At 38.5% G+C, this 10029-nt stretch overlaps 1 protein-coding gene across 1 annotated transcript in view; it reads left to right on the top strand.

Annotated features, from left to right (window-relative positions):
* LOC122795020 (taste receptor type 1 member 1-like) overlaps positions 1 to 10029 on the top strand; it is a 92579-nt gene that overhangs the window by 22042 nt on the left and 60508 nt on the right. The window contains 1 exon segment of the mRNA XM_044063603.1: positions 6891 to 7664. Coding sequence (XP_043919538.1) covers positions 6891 to 7664 — 774 coding nt within the window.

The raw sequence follows: 10029 nt of genomic DNA on the forward strand, positions 1-10029 counted from the left end.
ATGGGGTGTTGAAGTGAGTGGCAGCGTTATCTAAGGGTAGTGTTTTTAGACAATTCCAGTTTATTGTTTTTAGGGAGTTAGTAAAGGTTGATGGATTAAAATTTTTATGATTACGTGTTGTAATATAGTTATGGGTATGATGTTGGATTAAGGGGAGTCGGTGAGTGAAGATGGGTATATGGTCACCAAGGGGGTCGGGAAGAGTTCCACTGTCTGAGAAATAGTGGGGATGAGAGACTAAGATCCAGTCCAGGATACTGCCAGTGGAGAGATGTTTTCATGGGTGTGTGATAGAGGTGATTAGTTGTGAGAATCTATGTAGGTTGATGTTAAGTGGATTTGTGGGAGACTGAATGGAGATCCAGTTAATATTCATGTTACCTAAGATTATAGTCTCATTACTAATGTTGTTGGTAAGCCAGGAGAGGATATCTTCCAGTGTGGATACATTATCTCCTGGGGGGATGTAGAGTGAAACTATACATATGTGTTTGTGTTTGTTAACTTGAAGTAGTGTTATGAGTAGTTCTGCATTATTAAATTGAGGGGTGGGTTTGTTGTAGGGGGTAACTGGCAGGAAGGTTGAGTAGAGGAGAGCTACTCCTCCACCTTTTTTATGGGACCAGTCTCTTTTGATGATAGAATAGTTTGGTGGGAGTATTTCTGAGTCTTTTATATGGGGCTTTAACCATGTTTCTGAAATGGATAAGATGTCTGGTTTATGATGTGTTAGCCAGGCATGGAGGTTTGGGACTTTGTTCACAATACTTTGAGAGTTTAAGGCAGTGAGTATTATGGATTTGTCCTTAATTGTTGAGGAGGGGGGCCTGGGTTAGGATGGATATCACCTGATAATAGATTGCTAATGCGAGATAGGGTTAGGTTGGAGAAGTAGTAAGACAGTTTAGAGAATAGGTTAGGTTGTATTGTGCTTTTGTAGGATTTAGAAACTGTTATATGTAAAGGGTATTTCTGAGTGGTTATAAGTTTAAATGGAAAAAGTACAAGGTTATTTAAGGGGCATAGATGGGGGGAAATTGGGATGTTAGAGTGAGGTAGTATGGAGCTAAAATGGTTAGTTACATGGTAGGATTGGGAGTGGTTGGAATAAGTAGGCTGTGTAAGGTGGTAGAGGTAGGTTAAGGTAAAGAGTAGAGTTAGTGAGATGGGGAAGAATGTGGGTTGTAGAGGCATGTTGGAAAAAAGGTAACTTTAGTTATTAAATAGTTGGTGAATTATATTTGTAGGTGGTAAAACAAAATATAAGGATTATTAGAGAGTAGGTAGAGGAGAAATGTGAGTTTTGTAAAGGTTTGCAGGGGGAATGTGTTATGGGAGTGGAAGTTGTGGTGAAAGAACGTTATTTGTGGCTAGGTGGTATGTCTATGGGAAGTAGGTAAAATCACTGCTAGTAGTTGAAGGAGTGTGTGTTCTAGAGAAGTAGAGAATAGATGGACTAAGATGGGTGGTGTCTATTAGAGGTGAATGTGGTAGAGCAGGTGGGAAGGGTAATGGGTGTTTCTAGAGTAGTGGAGCGTGATTGGATTATGGTCTGAGGGGGTGTGGTTAATGTATGGATAAAGCTAGAGCTGCTGGGGGTCGGTGGGATTTAGGGGCAGGGTAGGGGAGCGGAGAGAGCCCACAAGGCGAACGGAGCGGGAAGAACTAAAGGAGTCAGAAGAGGGTCAGAAACCTATCAGTGAGGAGTTAATTAGCAGAAGGTAAGTAGAGGGGACTTAGAATTAGTGGGTTAGAATTGGCTGGAATGTAATAATAGTGAGGGAGAAAAGAAAATTCGTAATATAATGTGTTAGAATGTAACAGAGAGAGAGAAAAAGAAAAGTTAGAGTTTACAGAGAAAGTTGGAGTAAGTGAGTAGCAGTAGGTATTAGTGTGGGGAGGGTGCCATCTAGTGGACAAATGCAGAATTGCACTTTGGTACACCAAGGCAAACCAAGGTCTGGGTTAGACTGAAGGGAGGAGGGAGCAAGTCAGGGAACTAAGTGAGGGGGAAGAATGGGATATGAAAAAAGGGGAGTTTGGCTGCTGGCTTTCCTGGCAGAGAGCAGACAGAACACCTAGCAGTGCATACAGATTATATTAATGCAAGGTCTGGCAGCAATTACAACTATATTAATGCAAGGTCTGGCAGCAATTACACATACTTTCTTAGATTCTGGGAGAAGCTTCGTGGAGGCAGCAGGGTTTGCTGAAGTTGTTTACAGCAATTTGTTGGGAGTGAAGAATATTACTTTAGGTGTGGGTGTCCACCAGGCCGTAATCACAAGGGGTAAGCCAGGATGAAAAAGTTTCTTAGATTCTGGGAGAAGCTTCGTGGAGGCAGCAGGGTTTGCTGAAGTTTGGGAAATTCTGACTAGGTAGCAGAGCCAGTTTTCACTGAAGGCCCAAAGAGAGAGAGAGAGAGAGAGAGAAGCTCCAAATTATGACAAAGTAAAAGAAACAAAAAAGTTACATTAAAAATGAAATGAAACAAAGAGTGTAGTAAGAATGCAACAAATACAGGAGTTACAGTACAAATTAAATAAAACAAAAAAGCATACATACAGAAAAGGCAAGGTAATGGATATTACATTAAAACATAAAATGTACAATACAACAGCTACAGAATTTTTCAAACACTGTATAGTTCCATGATAAATATAGGAGGTGCAAAATGAGAACAGCAGCTGGTGAAAACAATAGTGTCAGGGTTGCAGACAAGCTAAAGAAATAAAATACTACTATATTATTCTTAAGTTGCTGAGAGCTCTAGACAAAAAAAATAAATATATATATAGTTCTCTGTGAGCTTAATTTTACTAGAATAAACTGCAGAGGAGCCCAAGATTAATCTGATTAGTGAGAAACAAAGGTTGATAGGGACGTTAGATATGGGATATAGACATGGGTGCTAGAGAGAGAGAAAAGAAGGTTGACAGGGATTATCAGTGGAAGAGGGGTGTACTAATTCAGGGTGCTATACAGAATAAGGGAGGTATATCAAAAGCCTAATTAGTAGTGAGTAAAGATAAGCTAGAGAGATAATAGGAAGAGATAAGTAAGGTAGAAGAAAAATGCTAGCTAGTTCTTGAGGGGAGTGCTGCTAGGGTGTTCAGGTAAGAGAGAACAGGTATGCAGAAAATGAGCTCAGAGATGATAGGACAGGCCCTGGGTAGTCATTACATGACAAGATTTGAGATTGCCTGCTTCAGTGCAATAGTATTATATTATTGCAATGGTACAAAAAAGACAGATTGCAATTTAACTGGAGCACTCAGTATAGGATGTGTATTTTAAGAGCTGGTTCAGTTTAGCCAGGGATATCCAGGTACAGAGCCATTTTTGTCTCAGATGTTTTTTTTTTTCTGTTTTTGGATTTTGATTTAAAAGGTGCTCAGTTATTAATTTGTCTTGGTAAGGTATACTGTTCCATTTTTTAGAGAACAGTTTGAGGACATGGAGTAACTTGCTATGTTTTTTGACTTGAGTATGGTAAATAGTGATTTCTCTGTAGATCCTATTTGGCGAGTAGGGATGAATGAACTTCAGCATTTTTTTGATGAGTGGTTTAGTCTGTGAGTTGCAATTACTTGTTAGGTTGTGAGTGCATGAGGTTGTCCTGGCCAGTTTATTTTCCTGTGTACATTGGTTAGCTCTATAAGGCTAGTTTGCAGGCAACTTGCCAAATTTGCATAACATCGCTCAAGTATTAAATACTAAGAGTAATTTTTGAGTATTAAATACTAAGAGTAATTGTTGAGTACTAGAGATGTATACATCGGAGGAGGACATATTGTATCGACATGGTAATCAAATTTCAGGTGCTCACCTATAACAGGTGTTTGTAGCATAGTTTGCCTTGGTAAAATGTGCTAGTCAGAGTGTGTGAAATGTACGAGATCATGGTGTTTAGGCAATATTATAGTCATTATAGCCAAATAAATACCATGAATAGAAAATGCAATAGGTATAACTTGCAACCATCTGCCTTAAACACAGTGACATCTGCTATAGCTAGTAAATATTAATTCAGCAACCGTCATGTGAAAAAAAATAAGAAATCTAAGGTATTAATAAATGAGCAGAGTTTATCACTAATTTTTCAGGTAGGTGTACTGCTTTTGTTGGGGCAGTTTTATTGCAAAGTATTTGTGACTGACAAAAGTTGAAAGGGAAGTGAATTTCCTAAGGGGAGAGAGTTGATTACTGTTGAAAATAGGAGACTTTAAAAATTGGACAATTAAGATAGTTGGGACAAAAGGAGAAATGTGGGTGCAGGAAGGTATTGTCTGAAGCAATGGTCCAATTAATTTCATTAGATGGATTCACTAGTGCTACTGACAGAGTAAGAAAATGTGGTAATGATTGGAGAGGGGAGGGAGAGGTGTCCAAGGGCTATCTGCATCTCATAAATAGACTTGTTGATGTATTACCAGCCACTCCTGATAGCACCTTCTTAAGTTTGTATCTTGCAAAGGTCTGGGTGATATGTCTCATGCTAAATGTGTGGAGCAAGGGTCATCGAGAAGAGAAAAGAAAGAAAGAGGACATGGTTTATGAGGATTTAAGATTTATGGCTACCTCAGTAAGTCTTAACATATTCTGAGAAATGTTGCAGAACTCGGAGTAGGCATTAATGCTATCCATAAGCAAGAAAAATCCATTGCCATTGAACTGAAATGATTCAAGATTCCACCAAATTCATTTTTTAAATATACACAAAGAAGTATTATAAAATGTTACTGCTAATAAACTGCTGCTGATTTCAAAAATATATGCAATAAAATGTTAGTATATGAGGTTTAACCCTCAAAGCTTAAAGTGTAAAAAGCACACACACACACACACACACACACACACACACACACACACACACACACACACACACACACACACACACACACACACACAAAATGTATGCTTTTACTAATGACAAATAAACCCAAAGAAGGGGACAGATCATAAGATCTGGAGAATAATATCTAATCGATATTCTAGAAACAACAGAAAGTGAGAAAGGAGAGAGTGAGAGAGAGAAAGCAATAGACTGACAGATGATGAAGTAAAAAAGAACAGAAAAGGATATCTCTAAAGATGGCCATTAATTTTGCTGTAAAGAAAAACACTGAGCTTATATCTGATTAATCTGTAGGCTATTAAAAAGCTTGCCAAGACATTAAATTCACTTCTAAAATTCCTCTTCATTATCTGACCAGAAATAAGGGTGATTCTAGAGTACTGACGCAGTGAAGATTTAAATCTAATTTACTTGGTGTGAAGGAAACTACTCAGGCACCAGAGGATGAAGCCTTTTCGCTGTTGTTCAGTTAGCAGAGTCCGACTATTAATGACCTTGAGGACTTTAGCACACCATTCCTGCCTGTCAAAAAAAAGCTGCTTCTTTAAGTTCACCCAAATTCATTTCTTTACTTCAGAAATGCTGTCGATCCATTTTAGCTTCTGCCATCCCCCTCTTCTTATGCCTTTGATCTTTCCCATCAATCAATTTCTTCTCAAGTAGATCCTGCCTTCACATTATGTGGCCAGAGTATTTGCGTTTTGGTTTCAGTATCAGACCCCCCCTCCCCCGCCCGTGAACAGGTTTCAATATATTACCCTCCAGTGAACAGCCTTGGTTTAGTTCCTTAAGTATTGACAATTTTGATCTGCTTGCAGTGCAAGGAACTCTGAATAGTTTTCTCTAACATCACAATTTAGCCTGCCCCCATCACAGGAGATGAGCAAAGCAATAAAGCTAAACTCTAACAGTGGGTGCATTGATAGTATGAGGATTGGTCCCCAAAATTTGTACATCCTCTTAAGTGGCTAACAAGAGGATATACTAGTGTCAGTGACTCAGCAGGTATTGCACTCACCTTTGATTCTTGAAGGTCAGAAGAGAATTGTCTTGATTCTCACAACAGCTACTTGGATTAATTGTCCAGTACTGACACCACAGTGTAGCATAAGGGGGTGCTGCACACCCTGAGTGTACCATCCTTTGAATGAGACATTAAAATGAGGTCCCATCTAAGGGGGTATTGCACCCCTCCTGAGTGTACCGTCCTTTGGATGAGACATTAAAATGAGGTCCCATCTACTTAAGTTGGTAGCAGTTCAGGTGGGTTTAAAAAAGTCGCATAGTACTTATCTAAAACAAGATAAAGCAGGAGAAGTTAGCCAGTGCCCTGGCCAAATTTCCCCTGGTCAGTATGAGCACTGCCTTGGCTCTCCCATGAAAAGAAGATACTGTCCTAATAGGACTAGCTCGGTCAACAAACAGTAAATAAATGAATAGTGGAGTTCATGGAAAAGAAGCCTTTTTTGTGATCTGCATAGCTGATGTTGATTCCTCAGTTATTTGGATTCTTGGATTTTTTAAATGCTATTTTCAGTGTACATAGGGTGCTCTAGTACTATTTTAACTCAACTTAGTTTTAGTGGTATAGGTGAGGGGGCTGTGTTTACCACATACGTAGGCAACTGTAGCACAATCATGTCTCATTATCTTGCAGTGAGGATGGTCAAACTAACACTAAGGCTGATATGGAAGCCCTCTTTGTCTCTGTTCATAAATAACATTTCCCATTACTTTTCTTCATTTGATTTTACTTGTGTTGAATGAAAGGTGAATGATTCACTTTGAAATTATTTGTGTGTTTTTGCATTTTTCTTGAAACTAATCATCATATACATGACATTCTGCACCAAAGGAGCTCTCTCTAGCAGAACATTGGAGATGACGCTGCAGTTTTACTGTTGCTGTAGCACTAGTTTTGATAATTGTTTTGAATTTTAAATACGTAGGCTTTGGCCCTTGTATCACAGGACTTTGAACTCCTCCTCCTTAGGGACATTTGGATTAATGAAACCTGTATTTTCTTCTTCAGGTTAGTTACAGTGCTGCCTCTGAAGTTTTGAGTAACAAACGGGTTTTTCCATCATTTCTGCGAACATTCCTGAGTGACCAAAAACAAGCAGAGGCCATGATTTTGCTCTTAACGAAATTTCATTGGAACTGAGTGATCATAATAGGTAGTAACAATGAATATGGACAACGAGGGAAGCAACAACTCATCACACTGGCATCGGCTTATGGCATATGTGTTGCTCATGACACGACTCTGAGCAAAGACAGCAGTACATTCAAAAGTGATATCACACACATCATCATCGTGATTATAAAACAAAATGTTAATGTTGTAGTCATATTTGCTGATGACCTTTTTGGAACTGCGTTTTCCAAGGAGGTTATTACATCCAACGTTATTGGCAAAGTATGGATTGCAAGTAATGTGTGGGCTATAGACAGAAAGGTCACAGTTATCCCAAACATTCAGAGGATTGGTACAGTTTTGGGAATTGCATCACAATATGGAACTATGCCAGGTTTGAAGCAGTTTGTGTCTAAGGCTGTAGGTCAAAAATTATCTAAGCTTAATGCATCCTTCAGTGCTTCACAAAAATGGGATAGTTCTTCAGGTAACTGCAACCAGATCTGTGAAGAATGCAACTCCGTAACTGCTGAAGCTGTATTAGACTCTCCTGAAATAAGGGCTTTGTTCAGGACATATTCAGCTGTGTATGCCATTGCCTATTCTCTCCATAAATTACTTGACTGCAACTCCGTACTCTGTAAAGAAACAACATTTTTTCCATGGCAGGTAAGATCTTGGGAATAAAAAAGGAACATCTCATTGCAATGATCATAATGAAAAGTTTGTCATTTAATTGAGCATAGCAAGGCTTTATTTTTGTCTGCTTCACTGGGCTGGAGCTTAAAGCATTATTTACTTCTAAAAGACTAATCTATGCCTCACCTACAAGGCAGTCTGTGACCCAGCCCTGCTGGAAATGTTGTATATTCGCAAAACTATCTGCATGACGGTTATCGACTTCAAGGACCTAAACCTGATCTCTGACATGAATAGATCCTGCTGGAGAGCCAGATGTGTGTCTCAGAGAGTGCCCCTCCTCTGGAATAGGCTTCCCATTCACGTGATGCAGACCCCTTCCCTGACAGCCTTCAGGTGCAATCTGGACCAATGGATAAGAAATCAAAGATTCACTCTTGGGATGATGCCCATGTCCTTTATGGATAGAGGCAATGTTTAAAAATTGTCAAAATCCACTTGCTGACCCTGGTTATCTTTCCCCCAGGAATAGAAAATTGGGTAAAATCAAGGTAAAACTGGCTAGGCTTGTAAGAGTTCTTGAGCCGTTAGCTAAGTAATCTCCTATAAACATATGAAATCATAGAGCAGTCTTTATGTAATACTTCAAAATTTGTATCACTGAATATTGTTACCTAATAAAATGATTTATTTTATTTGTTTACTGACATTTGATTACTGGGAAAGTCCACCTACAGAAGCCTATTTTCAGTGGAGGCCCAGGGAGAAAGCTCCAACTGATTACAAAACATTTTAAGAACAATATTTTTCCAATAAACAAAAACATCTGCAGTGTAAATAATTATAACAAATTGCACATAATATAAAAACATTCATTAAGAATTACTACAAGGTTTATGACAATCATTTAATATTTAGAGAAATTCTATGCAGTTTGTAGAGAAATTAAATGTAAGTTAGTCTAATACCAATAGAAATTGCAATAGAAAGTTAGGCAAAAACAGACTTATGGTATATTTAGAGATAAAATCAAAGAAGAGCAATTAGATTGCGGTAAGGAAGCAAGTGAAGAAGGGAGGGTCTATACCATAATGTCAAAGTCTGACAACTTCGAAGCACTAAAGGTCGAACTTGAATGTTTGAAGTGTCAGAACTCTGAAACATATAGCGGAGATCGCCATAGAGTGCAGGAAGGGAAGATTTCCCTTTATTACACTGTAGTGTGATCTCGGAGTTGGTATATTTAAGTAGCAGGGGTGGAGGTTGCAGGGGGGCTTGCCCCCCTTCATAGGGCATTTTTTTTTGTTTTAGGTTTTAAATGTGTTTTTTTTGACATTCAAAGTTTTGACATTTCGAACATTCAATTTTGACCTTAAGCGCTTCAAAGTTGTCAGACTTTGACAATATGATATAGACCCAAGAAGGGAGGGTAAGGAAGTATAAGGTGTTTTAAATTAAACAGTCATGCAGTTGTTTTAAATGAACAATGAAGGGTGTGATGCTTATTAAAATACATACATGGACACAAGGGGCCCTGTTAATGGATAAGGACTGCTAATTTCCATGTATCCTATCCATATAAAGAGTTTGACTTTATCCCATCCAGTGACACCATTTAGTCATTTTATGGGTTTCCATTAGCTATGCTCCATTATTATGGTTCTGCCCAATTTACTTTGAATACCAGTACTGATCAGACTGCCTTCATCACTTGAAGACAATTATGTTACTCATCTTTTACCCTCTCAGTAAAAAATAACTTCCTGATAGCTCCCATTACTTAAGTGAACTGCTCAATATCTTTCTAAAGGCAATCCTATCAGCTAAATATTTTCCCATTAATGTGCTTGCATTTTTGCCATGCTGTTCCTTCCTACTTCACACTTTCCCTTGTCAGACTTTCCTCTCCTTTCTTTTACATATAAATATATCCTTCATATAAAAGTATCCTTCGAATTCACATACAAAGGACTGAGATGTAGACAGTTTCACTGTTTTGGATACATGCCTCCTACATTGTCCATTTTATCATTATCCTTTCTGAGATCCTAAATTTAGAGCTATCAGAGCACTCAGGATGCTGCTTTACCAGAGTATTTACACTGCAACTATACCTAGACCCATCTCTCCTTTAGGTAATGATTCTGTTGTTTCCTAGAGGGTTCCAGTCTGTCTGGAGACATGAACATTTGCTCTTTTCATCCCCAATGGGTGCCAAACTTTCTTCCCCTCTTCACAACTAAGATAGGTCAAAGTTCCAGATCCTCACACAAATTAGCACTTTTACATTATTCCCCACTTGTATGCTCTTGTATATCCACCCAATAATGTCAACTAATAGTCTTTCTTTTTCATCTCTATGGATTTTCCATTTACCTACTCAGTTTATTGACTT

This window comes from Protopterus annectens, chromosome 2.part1 (genome assembly GCF_019279795.1).
Source record: "Protopterus annectens isolate FY-2018-M chromosome 2.part1, PAN1.0, whole genome shotgun sequence".
NCBI classification, from domain to species: Eukaryota; Metazoa; Chordata; order Ceratodontiformes; family Protopteridae; genus Protopterus; species Protopterus annectens.